This window comes from Cherax quadricarinatus, chromosome 15 (genome assembly GCF_038502225.1).
Source record: "Cherax quadricarinatus isolate ZL_2023a chromosome 15, ASM3850222v1, whole genome shotgun sequence".
In the NCBI taxonomy this organism is placed as follows: Eukaryota; Metazoa; Arthropoda; class Malacostraca; order Decapoda; family Parastacidae; genus Cherax; species Cherax quadricarinatus.
In genome coordinates this window covers 40,003,594-40,023,178 of record NC_091306.1, presented here as the reverse complement: position 1 = coordinate 40,023,178, position 19,585 = coordinate 40,003,594, and the positions used below count along the sequence as shown (strand labels likewise).

The following is a 19,585-nucleotide window of genomic DNA, read 5'->3' as shown; positions in this document are numbered from 1 at the left end:
TTTGAATACGTTGTTATTAAATCAAAGATGAAATTCCACATGACTGGAAACTCATAAATGGAATACAATACCGACAAGTTGATGAACAAGACATTTGCAACAATAGGCTTATTCGATGGTAGAAGTGTGTTGTGCAGAATAATTTGGAGATAGGCCCTTGGTATGCAGAGCATTTCGGGCAAATTAGGTCGGTTTTGTCCCAGGATGCGACCCACACCAGTCGACTAATACCCAGGTACCCATTATTATTATTACGCCCATTGTTTCCAATGCCTCAAAGGATCAGGAAGGGTTGCGAAACTTCCTGACAAGCTGAACTTATAATTGTAAATGTTATATTTTCATTACCAGTGTTTCCTTATGTGGTATTAAGAGGTGATAACAGTGAATGCAATCCTATAACGTAGGATTGAAGAGTAACTTAAATTGTACGCTTTTGTTGCTATAGTGTCTCATTAAACCAGACATGTTAACTCAGTTTTTTATTTTCCTTCAGCCACAACATGTGGGAGAGGTGCGGATTTTTAAGTTACAAAAAGGATGGCAAGAATAGGGAGGGGTAGACGTGGGCTAGGATAGAGTAGCGAGTTGTGGGTAGACAGGAAGAGGTAAGAAAGTTTACGTAGCCTGATTACTTTGGGTGGGTTTTAAGGGAGTGGTTTCTGTCACATTGAAGAGTTATCAATGGAGAAATATGTGCGACATTATATTGAGTGCAGATACATCGGCATGTAAGAAATACTACAACTGATGACTTACCACACCAGTGCTGGGGTCCTTGGCTCCATTACTGAAGGTGGAGGCCAGTGTGGAGGAGCAGGACTCATCGTAGTGGGCGTTGGAGCCATCATTGATGGCAGAGTTGATGGAGATTGTCCACATAGAGGCTGCATAGCCATCACAATTACAGTCATCATCTCCGCCCCCATCACCACTAGCCCACACATAGATGTTGCCCAACCCATTACGACCCTGCAACAGACACTCAGGATGAACTACGAGAATTATCATGTTAGATTTTGGCGATGACTACACAGTGTAATCAACGCCAGATTCAAACACTGCTAGTCTATACTAATTACATTTTTATAAATGAAATCACAAATTAAGTCTTAATATGTATGTGAAGTTAATGACTCTTTTCTTTTTTTGGTAAAGGCTACAGGGTGCTGTATTTCTAAGTATATCATAGTTCCTTGACCTGTACTCCTCGGAACGCAAACGAGAAAGATACATGATAATATACACCTGAAAAATCTTAAGTGGAACTAGTCCCAAATCTGCTACATCCCCTCCCTCCCCTAATGAAAAGCAGGGGGCACTATGGATACACTAAGAGACAACATAATAAGTGTCAGGGGCCCAGGGCAGTTCAACTGCCTCCCAGCATATGTAAGGGGGATTACCAATAGACCCCTGGCTGTCTTCAAGAGGGAGTTGAACAGGTATCTAAGTCAGTACCTCATCAATCGGGCTGTGGTTCGTACGTCTATTTGCGTGCGGCCAGCAGTAATAGCCTAGTTGATTAGGCCCTGATCCACCGTGAGGCCTGGTCATGGACCGGGCCTCGGGGGTGTTAACCCCTGGAACACCCTCCAGGTATGTGCTGAAATATTTGGAAAACTGAACATAAGTGCCAGCCAGTTTTCGTGAATTATATTCAACATTACTCTAACGTTTTGCTTATTTTCTAGATTTTTTCTTTTCACAATTTCATGCCAAAAGTTGCTGTTGTAGCTAAGTTTAATTTAAAGCCTAGTTCTAGGTATGGTATACCAGGCCACCGGCGTAACCGATAAGTATTTATTGACTGCTATTATTATTAAATATTAGCCGGTATTCTCCCGGCCTGGGCCTTTTCCAAGTGGTGGCCCGGCCTTGGCTCCCTCTTTAGGGAGTGTCTGAGACCTAAGTCTCCCATGGGAGGAGGCACAAGTACCTCCTCATCTTTGGGACCAACTGTCCCCAGGCCTAGGCACAAGCTAGGCCTCTCTGGTCTGCCATCCCCGCCCCAAGGGGGCAAATGGGAATGACAGTCTTATGAGCTAAAGGCTAGGGCTCAGGGACCTACCCTACCCTAGAAGGGTTAGGCATGGTGTCGATGTGATTGACTGCAAGACGAAGGTTGTTGAACATAATGCGAGTCTAAACTACTGCGTTCCTACGATGCTCGTTTCAGACGCTCTAACAAGCCTCTTCTTTTCCATTTACCGCTAACTTATAGCACAATAACACCGTTATTTCGCTTTTTTTTCCTTAGCAAGTTCCTTCTGTTAAGAGAAGTGTTATTGTTGCTCTCTTTCCCTGCGTATCCTGAGCGTCAGTGATCCTCGGTTTGTGTCCTCTGAAATTTCCCATCTTCGCAGTTCATTCATTAGCCTTCAGCATCAGTTTCAGTCACCTTGACTAACACTTTCACAGGCTGCCTCCTCCCACGCTATACGGATTTGTTCTCCCTTCTTTAAGTTCGCTTCACCCGTGTAAACTCTACTCTGCCTCCTCCTACATTTCCAATTGACAAAATCTCAATAAACTCTCCATCCAGACACTTAAAGTCAGTACCTGACCAACCAGGCTGTGGTTCGTACGTCAGTTTGCGTGCGGCCGGCAGTAACAGCTTGGTTGATCAGACCCTGGTCCACCATGAGGCCAGGTCTCAGACCGAGCCGCGGGGGCGTTAACCCCCGAAACCCTCCCCAGGTAAACCCCAGGTAATCCATCGGTGGATCCACCTCAGAACCTGCCAGGTGTGACCTCTCAGTTACAGGTCACTGTCAATACCATTCTGTAGTAACTGTTTCTCATTGTCACTGACCAAAATGAAAAAAAAAATGACTGATAATATAAATTTTAAAACGTCTATAAATTTTACATTAGTTTGAGTGTTTTCTCATCTATTATTAATATGATAAATCTGCTATAAATCGATGGCTGGAGTTTAAGCTTTGCTAAAAAATATATTTACATTATTCTGTTGTTGCTGAAATATAAAATATTTTGAATGTTAGATATTTTAAAAAGTTTGGGATAATGTTGAATTAGTTCTCTATAGAAAGAATGTAAGATAAAGTTAATTGAGATAAAGTACGAGTGTCTGTCACATTGATGTTGACACTTGAGAAGCTCCTGTGTCGTAACATTGATGTTGGCACTTGAGAAGCTCCTGTGTCGTAACATTGATGTTGACACTTGAGAAGCTCCTGTGTCGTAACATTGATGTTGGCACACTTGAGAAGCTCCTGTGTCTGTCACATTGATGTTGACACTTGAGAAGCTCCTGTGTCTGTCACACTGATGTTGACACTTGAGAAGCTCCTGTGTCTGTCACATTGATGTTGACACTTGAGAAGCTCCTGTGTCTGTCACATTGATGTTGACACTTGAGAAGCTCCTGTGTCTGTCACATTGATGTTGACACTTGAGAAGCTCCTGTGTCTGTCACATTGATGTTGACACTTGAGAAGCTCCTGTGTCGTAACACTGATGTTGGCACACTTGAGAAGCTCTTGTGTCTGTCACATTGATGTTGACACTTGAGAAGCTCCTGTGTCGTAACACTGATGTTGGCACTTGAGAAGCTCCTATGTCTGTCACATTGATGTTGACACTTGAGAAGCTCCTGTGTCTGTCACATTGATGTTGACACTTGAGAAGCTCCTGTGTCTGTCACATTGATGTTGACACTTGAGAAGCTCCTGTGTCTGTCACATTGATGTTGACACTTGAGAAGCTCCTGTGTCGTAACATTGATGTTGACACTTGAGAAGCTCCTGTGTCTGTCACATTGATGTTGACACTTGAGAAGCTCCTGTGTCGTAACATTGATGTTGACACTTGAGAAGCTCCTGTGTCTGTCACATTGATGTTGACACTTGAGAAGCTCCTGTGTCTGTCACATTGATGTTGACACTTGAGAAGCTCCTGTGTCGTAACACTGATGTTGGCACACTTGAGAAGCTCCTGTGTCTGTCACATTGATGTTGACACTTGAGAAGCTCCTGTGTCGTAACACTGATGTTGACACTTGAGAAGCTCCTGTGTCGTAACACTGATGTTGTGTCGTAACATTGATGTTGACACTTGAGAAGCTCCTGTGTCGTAACATTGATGTTGACACTTGAGAAGCTCCTGTGTCTGTCACATTGATGTTGACACTTGAGAAGCTCCTGTGTCTGTCACATTGATGTTGACACTTGAGAAGCTCCTGTGTCTGTCACATTGATGTTGACACTTGAGAAGCTCCTGTGTCTGTCACATTGATGTTGACACTTGAGAAGCTCCTGTGTCTGTCACATTGATGTTGACACTTGAGAAGCTCCTGTGTCGTAACATTGATGTTGACACTTGAGAAGCTCCTGTGTCGTAACATTGATGTTGACACTTGAGAAGCTCCTGTGTCGTAACATTGATGTTGACACTTGAGAAGCTCCTGTGTCGTAACATTGATGTTGACACTTGAGAAGCTCCTGTGTCGTAACATTGATGTTGACACTTGAGAAGCTCCTGTGTCGTAACATTGATGTTGGCACACTTGAGAAGCTCCTGTGTCGTAACATTGATGTTGGCACACTTGAGAAGCTACTGTGTCGTAAGGTCGATATATGGAATGTTTTAGCAACACTGGTTTACAAAATAAATATTTTTCACATTGTGTTACAACAAGTCACTCATCTTGCAACACAAATTATGAACAGTGTTCATATGAACACCTGATGCAGAGTTCAGGTCCCTGGAAGTGAAATTCACACCTGTAAAGTTTCATATATATGTAACTTCAGACGTACTTGTGGTACACGCCAGTGTATACACAAATACAGTTACATAGATTATCATACATAGCATATTTTGAGGAATTGTTAAATGTTGATGAAGATAGGGAAGCTGTGATTTCGTGTATAGGGCAAGGAGGAATAACATCTTGTAGGAGTGAGGAAGAGCCAGTTGTGAGTGTGGGGGAAGTTCGTGAGGCAGTAGGTAAAATGAAAGGGGGTAAGGCAGCCGGGATTGATGGGATAAAGATAGAAATGTTAAAAGCAGGTGGGGATATAGTTTTGGAGTGGTTGGTGCAATTATTTAATAAATGTATGGAAGAGGGTAAGGTACCTAGGGATTGGCAGAGAGCATGCATAGTTCCTTTGTATAAAGGCAAAGGGGATAAAAGAGAGTGCAAAAATTATAGGGGGATAAGTCTGTTGAGTGTACCTGGTAAAGTGTATGGTAGAGTTATAATTGAAAGAATTAAGAGTAAGACGGAGAATAGGATAGCAGATGAACAAGGAGGCTTTAGGAAAGGTAGGGGGTGTGTGGACCAGGTGTTTACAGTGAAACATATAAGTGAACAGTATTTAGATAAGGCTAAAGAGGTCTTTGTGGCATTTATGGATTTGGAAAAGGCGTATGACAGGGTGGATAGGGGGGCAATGTGGCAGATGTTGCAAGTGTATGGTGTAGGAGGTAGGTTACTGAAAGCAGTGAAGAGTTTTTACGAGGATAGTGAGGCTCAAGTTAGAGTATGTAGGAAAGAGGGAAATTTTTTCCCAGTAAAAGTAGGCCTTAGACAAGGATGTGTGATGTCACCGTGGTTGTTTAATATATTTATAGATGGGGTTGTAAGAGAAGTAAATGCGAGGGTTTTTGCAAGAGGCGTGGAGTTAAAAGATAAAGAATCACACACAAAGTGGGAGTTGTCACAGCTGCTCTTTGCTGATGACACTGTGCTCTTGGGAGATTCTGAAGAGAAGTTGCAGAGATTGGTGGATGAATTTGGTAGGGTGTGCAAAAGAAGAAAATTAAAGGTGAATACAGGAAAGAGTAAGGTTATGAGGATAACAAAAAGATTAGGTGATGAAAGATTGAATATCAGATTGGAGGGAGAGAGTATGGAGGAGGTGAACGTATTCAGATATTTGGGAGTGGACGTGTCAGCGGATGGGTCTATGAAAGATGAGGTGAATCATAGAATTGATGAGGGAAAAAGAGTGAGTGGTGCACTTAGGAGTCTGTGGAAACAAAGAACTTTGTCCTTGGAGGCAAAGAGGGGAATGTATGAGAGTATAGTTTTACCAACGCTCTTATATGGGTGTGAAGCGTGGGTGATGAATGTTGCAGCGAGGAGAAGGCTGGAGGCAGTGGAGATGTCATGTCTGAGGGCAATGTGTGGTGTGAATATAATGCAGAGAATTCGTAGTTTGGAAGTTAGGAGGAGGTGCGGGATTACCAAAACTGTTGTCCAGAGGGCTGAGGAAGGGTTGTTGAGGTGGTTCGGACATGTAGAGAGAATGGAGCGAAACAGAATGACTTCAAGAGTGTATCAGTCTGTAGTGGAAGGAAGGCGGGGTAGGGGTCGGCCTAGGAAGGGTTGGAGGGAGGGGGTAAAGGAGGTTTTGTGTGCGAGGGGCTTGGACTTCCAGCAGGCATGCGTGAGCGTGTTTGATAGGAGTGAATGGAGACAAATGGTTTTTAATACTTGACGTGCTGTTGGAGTGTGAGCAAAGTAACATTTATGAAGGGATTCAGGGAAACCGGCAGGCCGGACTTGAGTTCTGGAGATGGGAAGTACAGTGCCTGCACTCTGAAGGAGGGGTGTTAATGTTGCAGTTTAAAAACTGTAGTGTAAAGCACCCTTCTGGCAAGACAGTGATGGAGTGAATGATGGTGAAAGTTTTTCTTTTTCGGGCCACCCTGCCTTGGTGGGAATCGGCCGGTGTGATAATAAAAAATAAAAAAACATAGCAGCATATGTGTAAAGAACCTGGGATAACCCAAAAAGTTATACAGAGTGACTTATTTCCATTGAAGTCCTTTAAGTATAACCCTACTGACGCTACCAACCTCATTAACGCCTCTGACAATGGCCTTCATGGTGGCATTCCTGGGACCATCTACTGTTTTGCCATCGTCAGTGGGTCCCCACGAAGCTGAGTAGATGTGAATCAGGTTTGGTTCTCGACCCATGCTGTTGGCTTCAATCAGGTCCGTCATGTATGGCTGGTCCAACATTCTGATACCTGGAAGGTGAATCAGGTGAATAGTATACAAATATGCCTCCACAGTGAAATTTATTTATCCATAAATTGTATATTATAAAACTGAGTGTCTTAAAAACAAGAGAAGAGTGTGTGTAGGTACCGGGTAAAGTGAACATTTATCTGTCGATACCAAGAAAATTCCAAATATTCCTCGGATATGAATTTGATTCTCATGTTATTTATATATTAAGGCATCAACTGAACTTGTACATAGTCACGAACTAAACACACTACATAAAAATTATATCATAATAATGCACAAGACTCAGTAACCAGTTCATTAACATACATTTACGTCATTCACATTAAAATAAGGTCTGTAAAGAATTTGTATGTAGTATTTATATTTTTCAGAGCCCCACAGTATTCCATCACAATCTTTCTTTTTCACTTTACTCTTTATATACATATTTAACTATCAATTTGGTCATTAAATCAAACAAATATTTTTTATACAAATTTCATCCATTGACCGCCATTATTTCCAGTATTTATTCATTATGTTCACCGTTACCAAAAACATAATTCAGTAGACATCCAAGATTACTTGAAGCTAAGTAATGTAATATAAATTTCACTTCATGATTTGAGGATTTTTTTTCCCTCTTCCCCAAGTTCTTCATGTTGGTCTGAGAGTCACCAGTATCTTCCTCTCTTTCCACACACACTGTGGTTCTTCATGTTGGTCTGAGAGTCACCAGTATCTTCCTCTCTTTCCACACACACTGTGGTTCTTCATGTTGGTCTGAGAGTCACACAACAGTCCATCTTTCTTTCCCTCGACACACTGTGCTGCCTCATTCAGCTTTTATCAACTTCATGTCATTTTTCTTCTGTGCCACCATTACAATTATATTATTCTAATTTTTTATTTGAAATTACAAACCGCACATTGTGTAGCTACCCTGGTATATCCATTTTACAAGGTTAGATCAACATATCTTTGCATGTGGCTAACACATCCCCTCACTATGGTTTCCAGGTCATATCCCATCAAACAGGAGTTTTAAAACGTACCAAATACCACTATCACCGTCCATCTCATTTTCTTTCACCTTATTCTCCTACAGAGGTACATGATGGGTCCAGGGACTCGGCCATAAAGTTTTGATAGCTGAACAAGTTAAACTAGTAATGAACTATTTACATGTATAAATCCGGTCACAATCATAATGAATTATTTATACAGATATTAATTTGGTCACTCTTATCCCTTCGAGCTGAGTTTTCTCCTCAATCATTACTCGTGTTTCATCCAGTGTTCACTGTTAAGTGTCCCCAGCGTCATCAACTGTTGGGTGGTATCAGCTTGTGTTATTTACACTAGCTCATTGTAGCATTCTGCTTCTCATTGGTCCATTGATTTCTCCTTGTTGAATCCCAAGCTTAAGCTATGTTCTACTAGCGTCTCTAATTACAAATATCTCCGGCCATTATAGACCTTAAAGACGACACTAGTATGCCAGGCCATTATAGACCTTAAGGACGATGGCAATCAAATATTCCTCCAAATATAATTCTATACAACTGTTGTCACTTCCTAACGCAAAGTTACAATGCATCTGTCTTTATCAGTACACTAAGCAGCTGTAAATCCTAAACACATTTATATAAAAAAGTAATCCCCTGCAGTTCTTAATTCACTTTTGCTTCACAAAATGTATTTTTGTCATGTTATGAGTAATTGTATATATAAAAAATTATATGAAAAACTCATTACAGTCATTAACAAACTGGCATTGAACAAATGAAGAATAACTGACACAGAAGCAGTGCTAGCAGTGGGTCGTGCCTCCCTGCCAGCAGAGGGTCGTACCTCCCGGCCAGAAGAGGGTCGTACCTCCCTGTCAGAAGAGGGTCGTACCTACCTGCTAGCAGTGGGTCGTACCTACCTGCTAGCAGTGGGTCGTACCTACCTGCTACCAGTGAGTTGTACGCCACACCGACCCCACACACACCATTGTCTCTCGCTGCTGACACCTCGCCGGCGCACCTCGTCCCGTGGCTGAGAAATAATGTTGAGAATATTAAGATGAGCCACGTATATACATTACAAATTATCGTAATGTTGAGAATAAGATGAGCTACACGTATATACATTACAATCTTCCTCTCACTCAGCCTCCGCCTATCAGCACCAAATGCAAGAAATCACGATGACTTTTTTGGACTTGCGTTGACCTCAAGCTCGGGACAATACAGCGACTGGGGTCATATTTGTAAAAGAACCACCACAGCATTTCCTGGACACTGCAAGTGTCTTAAGGGTTTACCACTTCCCGTGATAACAGCAACAACAACAACAAATCAACAAAACTCAGAGATATCTGTGTATAATTTTTTGGGATTAAAATAAACAGGTCATATGTAGCCTTAATGACCTTTCGTGTATTCAATGATTTTAAACCCAATTAATCAAACCAACGTAATAATGCACCAGCTAAATAGGCATAAATTAATCAGTTACATATAGGGCAAACAGGAAGAAATTTAATGACTAGAGCAGATGAATATAATATAGCAAATGCCAGTGGGGAATCAAGTGCATAAGATCCTCTCTCCCCAAGGATCCTCATTATGATATAATCAATAATATTATTACAGTTCCCATCAAACAGTTGTGTTCCTCCCTGAGATCATTAAAAGGAGGGAAGGAGAGGTGATATCAACCATAATGGTCATTATCCATTCATTTCATCAAGAAATGTCTCATCTCTAAGGGGGTGGAGAAATGTTACTAATTGCTCGGTGTTATTAAAATTCTTTTATAGTCAATACACGAGAAATAAACAGTTTAGCATCAGTAACACTGGAAGATTTGTGACTTTATACACAAAATATAGTTGTGACCCATTATGAAAAAAATTACCAAAAAATTCCCTCTTAATAATGACTGATGATGGTTTACAGTTGTCTGTCAGGCGGGACTGATCCCCTGGATTAAAATATTATTTTGTCTGTACAGAGTACGTAGTCAATTTCACTAGGAAATTCAACACTGATACCATAGAGATTACTAGCGGTGAGTTGCATAGAAGCTAGATATGTAATACTAGCAGTAAGTTACATGGAAGCTAAATATGTAGTGCTAGTAGTGAGTTACATAGAAGCTAGATATGCAATGCTACAAACACTGAAGACTGAACACCACCAACATAGCTCTGTTGCTGTAACTACAATGAAGACTGAACACCACCAACATAGCTCTGCTGCTGTAACTACAATAAAGACTGAACACCACCAACATAGCTCTGCTGCTGTAACTACAATGAAGACTGAACACCACCAACATAGCTCTGTTGCTGTAACTACAATGAAGACTGAACACCACCAACATAGCTCTGCTGCTGTAACTACAATAAAGACTGAACACCACCAACATAGCTCTGCTGCTGTAACTACAATGAAGACTGAACACCACCAACATAGCTCTGTTGCTGTAACTACAATGAAGACTGAACACCACCAACATAGCTCTGCTGCTGTAACTACAATGAAGACTGAACACCACCAACATAGCTCTGCTGCTGTAACTACAATGAAGACTGAACACCACCAACATAGCTCTGCTGCTGTAACTACAATGAAGACTGAACACCACCAACATAGCTCTGCTGCTGTAACTACAATGAAGACTGAACACCACCAACATAGCTCTGTTGCTGTAACTACAATGAAGACTGAACACCACCAACATAGCTCTGCTGCTGTAACTACAATGAAGACTGTAGATGATTGGTTCACAGAACCGACATGTTGATAAATTAGACATATGGGCAACTCTTGGGTATCTTTATTAATAAAGATACCCAAGAGTTGCACATGTGTCTAATTTATCAACATGTTAGGTAAGACACATATGCAACAGTTAGGTATCTTTATTTTGAAACGTTTCGCCTACACAGTAGGCTTCTTCAGTCGAGTACAGAAAAGTTGATAGAAGCAGAAGAGACTTGAAGACGATGTAATCAGTCCACCACCCTTAAAGTTTTGAGGTGGTCAGTCCCTCAGTCTGGAGAAGAGCATTGTTCCATAGTCTGAAACAATATGGAGTTGAAGTGACAGGATGGAGCCTTATATAGCGCCAGGAGGTGAGACGTAGGTCACTAGTAGAAGTAAGAACGCAGATGTTGGGAGGTCAGGTCCCTCTCAAATCCAGCCGTTCTCACTAGTAGAGGTTGTCGAAGTTGATTGCAGGTCTGTACCAATATACCCTTGTGTTTCAGACTATGGAACAATGCTCTTCTCCAGACTGAGGGACTGACCACCTCAAAACTTTAAGGGTGATGGACTGATTACATCGTCTTCAAGTCTCTTCTGCTTCTATCAACTTTTCTGTACTCGACTGAAGAAGCCTACTGTGTAGGCGAAACGTTTCGAAATAAAGATACCTAACTGTTGCATATGTGTCTTACCTAACAGCCTGTCGGTATTTTATACCATTTTAATGTTCAATCTGTCAGACACTGCAACACAAGGGTATCTTGGTACAGACCTGCAATCAACTTCGACAACCTCTACTAGTGAGAACGGCTGGATTTGAGAGGGACCTGACCTCCTAACATCTGCATTCTTACTTCTACTAGTGACCTACGTCTCACCTCCTGGCGCTATATAAGGCTCCATCCTGTCACTTCAACTCCATATTGTTTCAGACTATGGAACAATGCTCTTCTCCAGACTAAGGGACTGACCACCTCAAAACTTTAAGGGTGATGGACTGATTACATCGTCTTCAAGTCTCTTCTGCTTCTATCAACTTTTCTGTACTCGACTGAAGAAGCCTACTGTGTAGGCGAAATGTTTCGAAATAAAGATACCTAACTGTTGCATATGTGTCTTACCTAACAACCTGTCGGTATTTTATACCATTTTAATGTTCAATTTATCAACATGTCGGTTCTGTGAACCAATCATCTACAATCCTGTCAGACACTGCAACTTCTTGGGATCTTAATACGTGGGAATTCTTCGCTTGCCTAACCCTTGGGCACGACCTACTTCCACATTGGGCAAATGTGACACCACCTACAACTGCTGCACCTCTCCTGCCTACGGTTTATAAGCTGCTTCTCCGCTCACCACCAACATAGCTCTGCTACTGTAACTACAATGAAGACTGAACACCAAAATAGCTCTGCTACTGTAATTACAATGAAGACTGAACACCACCAACATAGCTCTGCTGCTGTAACTACAAACAAGTAGATAATCAAATGCAGCTATGTTAGGCAGTGCCAGGTCGACACTGGTGTTGAGACGGTTCGTGGAGATATGATGGAGCTAAACACACTTGTTGCATATAAACACATATTAGCAGAGTGTGAGCAGGGAACCCAGCCTAACCGTGTTGCCTTGTTGTAGTCCTATGCGTGCCCACACATTCAACCACAAGGATAAGCGCCACTAATGCCATCTTGGCACTGGTGGCCCCACATCTCACCTTAAGGTCAATATCAATATCCCTAAAATCGCGTAAGCAGATTAGGTCAGATAACTGATGGTTATCTGTGGTCTCAGCTGCTGGCAGAGTTTTCTTTCGCCTGCTCTTAGTTCACTTATTAGCTATGATCCTTTCTTGTGGTGGCACCACTGTCTCTGTCACATGGAAGGTGTCGTTGGGTGGCGTGTGTGTGTAGTCACCTGTGGTTCCAGGGGTCGACTCGTAGTTCCCGGCCCAGCCTCTTCGCTGGTCGCTACTAGGTCTACTCTCTCTCCCCCCATGACTGTTCCACTTTCTGTGTGTGTGTGTGTGTGTGTGTGTGTGTGTGTGTGTGTGTGTGTGTGTGTGTGTTCGTTCCTGAACCTTTACAAGGTTTAGAAACTATCTCATCTACCTGAAGATGCCCAGGAGCTATAGGTCAACTCCCTCAAGAGGCCTAGGAACCGCAGCTTAGCCTCAAAAAAAGCAGCAGCTGCAATTCACAGCTTTCCAGACGCCCAGGAGCTGTAGCTCAAAACACTCAAAATCTCGAAATTTTAGGTGAACACCGTAAAGAGATAACCCAGGAACTGTAGTTCAACCCGTCCAAACAAAAATCCTTGAAGTTAATGTATAAGGAATCAAATCTTACGCTAAAACTCTTTAACAAACACAAAAACACCTGAACTAGGGATTCCAACCCTCCAGAAACTCGCTATCTGGAATTCATTCCTGTTAGAAACCTCTAAACTTTTAGACATACGTAACATCACACTGAAGACAACCATTTTAGCGCTGTGTGCTCACCCTTTCCAGAAAGACATAAATATTGATTGCCAGATGCTGACAGAGGAACAGGGAAACGGGGATTAATGGCTTATAGGGAAGGGGAAAGTGGCGGTGTTAGTCTTGCAACTTGGGAACACAAACCAATATAAATCAACCTTGTCAAATTAGACATATGCAACACTGGGAATCTTTATTGTAGAAATTTTTCGCCATACATTGGCTTCGTCAGTCCAAAACTAAGAAGAATAGCGAGGATCAGGAGAAGATTGAGGTAATCGGTCTCTCAGCCAATGCAATCAGTTCATCAATCTGGACAAGAATGCAAGACTGAGGGACTGATTACATCGATTCCAGCCTAAGGGACTGATTACTTCAATCTCCTCCTGATCTTCACTGTGTCGAAACGTCTCCACAGTATAGATACCCAAGTATTGCACATATGTCTAATATGTCAATCTGTCGGATCTCTAAACCATTTATCTACGTAAGTCGACCTTGACGAAATTCACGATGTTTTTCCCCATAGACATATATATCTAGACAGAAAATTTTGTTGATCAAAGGCAAATATTTAAAATATGTAATGCCGAGATTATTAAATAAAAAGTTTAATATATCAAATATTTAAAAAAATCCTAAAAAAGCTTAAACTTTGATGTAGTTTGTCTATAGAGTTTTTGTACCTTCGAAAAAGACGTCAAAACGCCATATAGGAAGTATATATCTTAAGGAATTTATTGTATATACATATAAATTTTTTTTTTTTACTTTCAGTTTGAAGTGAGAGAACCCAGAGTATCAGAAGAAAAGTGTAGTGAATTTTGTGCAGGTCTGTCAGTTCGTCAGTGTTCCAGAAGGTCCAGCACATCTCAGTTCGTCAGTGTTCCAGAAGGCCCAGCACATCTCAGTTCGTCAGTGTTCCAGAAGGCCCAGCACATCTCAGTTCGTCAGTGTTCCAGAAGGTCCAGCACATCTCAGTTCGTCAGCGTTCCAGAAGGTCCAGCACATCTCAGTTCGTCAGTGTTCCAGAAGGTCCAGCACATCTCTGTTCGTCAGTGTTCCAGAAGGTCCAGCACATCTCAGTTCGTCAGTGTTCCAGAAGGTCCAGCACATCTCAGTTCGTCAGTGTTCCAGAAGGTCCAGCACATCTCAGTTCGTCAGTGTTCCAGAAGGTCCAGCACATCTCAGTTCGTCAGTGTTCCAGAAGGTCCAGCACATCTCAGTTCGTCAGTGTTCCAGAAGGTCCAGCACATCTCAGTTCGTCAGTGTTCCAGAAGGTCCAGCACATCTCAGTTCGTCAGTGTTCCAGAAGGTCCAGCACATCTCAGTTCGTCAGTGCTCCAGATGGTCCAGCACATCCCAGGTCGTCAGTATTCCAGAAGGCCCAGCATGTGGAAAACTTTTCTCTAGGAGGGGGGGTATCAGCCCCCTTTAGCCCTGATGGGCCCAGCCCTGATGGGCCCAGCCCTCTCAGAAGGGGCAAGCATATTGTTTACTTCCACATCTAGTAATTACAAACAAATGTTTAACCAGCGTGTACCAGTTACGGGTCGTGCGACTCCTTGCAAGAGACCAGTGTTGCAAAATAGTGTAGTTTAATGAGAAAACCAATCTCTTACCTTAGCAGGACAATTAAGGAAAATCCTGCACCCACTTTATTAACATGTTAAAGAGTGTATATTGTTGTTTATGCCCAGACAGTAAGAATCAAGCATTCTGCTTTGCTTCATGGTGGAAGTTTGGCAAGCAGGGGAAATATGCTACGTCAGCTTTTCCTTTGTAGCTGGGGGCAAGCGAAGTGCGCGAGGAGAGCCTTAGCCCAGCACATCCCAGTTCGTCAGCGTTCCAGAAGGCCCAGCACATCCCAGTTCGTCAGTGTTCCAGACGGCCCAGCACTTCCCACAAACTAGATTCCAAATTTACAAGTAGGAACCGACAATGCTCAACCCAAACTTCGTTTTACTAAGATCCTCAACTACTGAACGTTAGAAGTCAACTGAGAGAGACCTCAACTTATCGCTCGACGATCTACAGAAGCAGCAGCAGCAGCTAAGATATCACTAGATATATTTATAATAGAAAGATATCTAGCGATATCTTTTCATTATAAAGAGGTGTCTTAATTTAGATACTGTACAGATACAGTGTCGCTACGTGTACAAGCGCCACAGACTGGAAGGTGAAAAATGAAATGAAAGAGTTACTGGTGCAGACCGTCGTAATATTTCCCTTAAAGTTATTCTGGCAGCTAAACAAAAACATCTAAGATTAAAAGAGGACACTTGAAGCATTTTTACTGGCTGCATTTCGATCCTAGGATCATGGTCACTTTAAATCTGGAGTAAATAAGGTCCCAGGACCGAAGGGTATCAATAAAGATGTCTTAAGTAACTCACACTTGTGTCCTTTCATCCACATTGTAGTATTGCTATACTTTCTGCCTTCACAAAACATCTTCACACAGTCTGAATAAGTGATTTAGAAAACTGACAAGTTGATAAATGAACAGTATTAAGGAAACGTTTCGCCACACAGTGCCATCATCAGTCCTAAACAAAGAAGAATGCTGAAGATCAGAAGGGGTTTGAAGTAATCAGTCCCTCAGTATTTTCAAGATTGATGGACTGATTACATAGACTCCAGGCTGAGGGATTGATTACCTCAAACTCCTTCAGATCTTCACCATTCTTCTTTGTTTAGGACTGATGAAGCCACTGCGTGGCAAAAAGTGTCCTCAATAAACATACCCAAAAACTGCACGTGTCTAATTCATAACTATAATCTCTCCAATCATAGAGCTCTAGATATGTGTGTGACTGTAGAATCCTCTTAATTAAACAGAGCGTTCCCTAATTATGAAAGAGTTGAATGCTCTTTTCTGCTCGTCATTCGTTCAACTTCAGGCTGTTACAATATTCTTTTTCTTGTCGCAGTTCGAGTCCCCAGTTTCTTATCTGTCAGTGGAGAGAGGCTTCTAAAGGCACTTGCTGGAGACACTCTTAATTGCCAATTCCATTACTTCCTTAAGTGAAGATCACCAACTCTTTATTTTCATTTTAGCCAAAGACTGCAAACATTTACATGCAGCCAGAAAGATCAACTGTAAAGCCGCTCCAGTGTAGAAATCTCACAACGCAGGCATTCACTTCACGGAGATTAGAATGCCGGCATTAGAGGTTTCACTCGGCTTTTCTTGGAATCCGAGGGCTTTTTTAGCACTGGTAGTGAAGCCTTCATACACTGATTGTAGCTCAAGAACCGGGGAAGGAAGGTGGGAAGGAGTGAGAAGGAGGGTAGGAAGGAGGGTAGGAAGGTTGGTAGGAGGAAGGGTAGGAAGAAGGGTAGGAAGGAAGGTGTGAAGGAGGGTAGAAGGGAGGGTGAGAAGGAAGGTTAACATTCAGTCTAGCTGGTCTCTACTATATCAGGATTGCTACACTTCTAGCGTCAAGTTGTTACAACAGCAGTACTGCTCTCTCTTCAAACACTGAAGACAAGTGTCTCTCAGACACTTGACTTATAGGTGTCACAAGTTCACTTGTTTATTTTTACCGTCAGGGTGTTATTATTTTTGTCACCGTTGTTGTGTATGTTGATGAGGCTAATGTTGATGTTGATGTTGCTGCTGCTGCTGCTGCAGCAAATCCTGACCTCGATTACACTTTGATAATATCCTACCATTGCTAGTGACGTCTTTATACACTGATTGTAGCTCAAGAACCGGGGAAGGAAGATGGGAAGGAGAGTGAGGAGGGTAGGAAGAAGAGTAGGAAGGAGGGTAGGAAGGAGGGTAGGAAGGAGGGTAGGAAGAAGGGTAGGAAGAAGGGTAGGAAGAAGAGTAGGAAGAAGAGTAGGAAGAAGAGTAGGAAGAAGGGTAGGAAGAAGGGTAGGAAGAAGAGTAGGAAGAAGAGTAGGAAGAAGAGTAGGAAGAAGGGTAGGAAGAAGGGTAGGATGATGGTGTGTGAGGTTATAACCGGCTACAATAGCAGCAACCACTGGCTTACTAGTGCACGACTCACTGCTCATAATGTTCCTTCCCTCTTTTACCTTCCTCTTTTCACATCTCCCTCCCCCCTCCTCATACGCCACTCTTCTCTCGCTCATTACATCCCCTCACTCCCACACTACCTTCTTCCCCTCACCCTTTCCACCTCTCACTCTCTCAACCTTCCACCTGTTAAAAAAAGTGAGAAAGAAATCTGCCAAGCGAAGGAGGCGTCAGGCTTTTCTGGGAAAGTTTGGTCGAGTTGAGGAAGCAGTTGTGGAAGTAGTTCCCACCTGGTTACTGCTTCTCTGCGATGACCCTCAACTCCCTCCTCCCCCTTCCAATTTTCTACCACCTGCTCTCCCACTTCTCTCTCACACTCTCTCAGCCCTTCCCCCTCTTCCTTTTCACCTCTATTCTCCTTCCCTGCACCATCTCTTCTCCTGGCCAAACAACTGGAAGAACAGCCGCCTCCACCTGTTAAGTTCTGGGTACCTGGGATGACTGCTGACAGACGCAGTCGTGGAAAATAGCTGACAGCTGCTCACGTTGTAAGTTGGGTCAAGACTGATGGAATCTCATTCCACTCATTGTATGATCGCTAAGATTTTAGTGATCACCGTGGAATATATTACTTTCCTACTCGATAGATTCGTCATAACAGTTCCTGATCAGACGAGTTGTTGTGCAAGAGTTGAAATGCGTGAACTACCCGGTCCCAGACCATGCCAGGAGGCCTGGTACGAGATCGGGTAGCGGGGGTGGTGACCCCCGGAAACGACTCCAAGTAAACTTTCCTATACCGACCCTTCCCTTCCCCTCTACTCTCTCTCTCTCTCTCTCTCTCTCTCTCTCTCTCTCTCTCTCTCTCTCTCTCTCTCTCTCTCTCTACCGCCTCCTCTACTATTGTTTCCAATCTACTGAAAAGCAACCTCCTCCATTTTCACCATTTTTTACACTCGTATAACACAACCTGCAAATATGGACTCATGGGACCTTTAAGGTACACACTTACATATTGTGTGACTTTATATGATGCAGAAACAACACATCGTTATTCTGTTACATTACAATTATCTCAAACTTATACAATAATACAGTCATGGAGAATGAGCCGACTGACTGGTGGAAGACAGACAGATACTGTATTAGCCTAACCAATCACCGGCACAGTAATACTATCAGGGAAAAGGAACCAGGTGATTGGTGGAAAGCAGCTGCGGGACTGACCTGTTGAACCAATCATCGGTGTAGCGAGGGAATGGGTAGGGGTCGTTGCTACTGAAGTCCCAGCTGGCCCGAGCGTTCTAGCAGGGGCAAAGGAAGGAAAATAATTAAGAAACAGTTCATGTTGTCGTGGCTAAAGCAAGTTACTGTTAGAAACTGAACCTAGAGGACGTTCCAGTCCCTCCTGGAACCCTCATCAAGTCATCCAGTTTAAGTTTCCAATATGTATATTAGTTGTGAATAAATAATTTACCTATATCTCTGTTCCATAATTTCACCTTATGTAAAATTATAATAATTAATCAATTTTATTAAATATGCTGGGACAGAAAAGGATAATATAACAAATAAAGTTGTAATAAATAACTCAGAAAATAAACAAAGATGGACGGAGGGTATGAACCGCTGCCTGTAAATTGACAGTCCAACGCTCTACTGTCTTCACCACCAGGTTTACAAGAGGAAGAACTAGTACTTACAACACTATATTCCGTCAGAGGCACCATCTGTAACCCAACTGAACTCCTTCCTACACCCATTAGCTTTAACAATATATCTGTTTTCGCTTCTCTCTAGGCCATATAGTCTATGAACACATTTTAAGTTGTAATAAACAACTGTTAGTGAATATACTCTGACGGTTCTTACTATATCCCAATTCCGACTCCGTCCTGTAAGCCTTGTGGAGTGTTGGACTCAATTTACAGACCGCGGTTCGCGCCCCCTGTCCATCTTTCTGTTTATTCAGATATATATCTTTTCTTTCAACAAAACGGCTGTATCCCACCGAGGAAGGGTGGCCCAAAAAGGAAAAGAAAAGTTTCTCTTTTCAACTTTAATAATGTATACATTTTAGTTGCGTCTTACGACGCTCATGGCTTAAGGGAGGAAGAATTCTGTTCCACTTCCCCATGGAGAATATATATATATATATACATATATACACATACATACATATATATATATATATATATATATATATATATATATATATATATATATATATATATATATATATATATATATATATATATATATATATATATATATATATATATATATACATATATAATATATATGTGTATATATAATATATATATATATATATACAATATATATATATATATATATATACAT

General features: G+C 42.0%; 1 protein-coding gene across 1 annotated transcript in view; it reads right to left on the bottom strand.

The window, feature by feature from the left end:
• Positions 1 to 19,585, bottom strand: part of amon (prohormone processing protease amontillado) — a 159,392-nt gene that overhangs the window by 11,468 nt on the left and 128,339 nt on the right. The window contains exons 6-9 of the mRNA XM_070085361.1: positions 18,452 to 18,528; positions 8,945 to 9,033; positions 6,832 to 7,007; positions 760 to 972 (exon numbers count right to left, since the gene is read on the bottom strand). Coding sequence (XP_069941462.1) covers positions 760 to 972; positions 6,832 to 7,007; positions 8,945 to 9,033; positions 18,452 to 18,528 — 555 coding nt within the window. The remainder of the gene's footprint in view (positions 1 to 759; positions 973 to 6,831; positions 7,008 to 8,944; positions 9,034 to 18,451; positions 18,529 to 19,585) is intronic.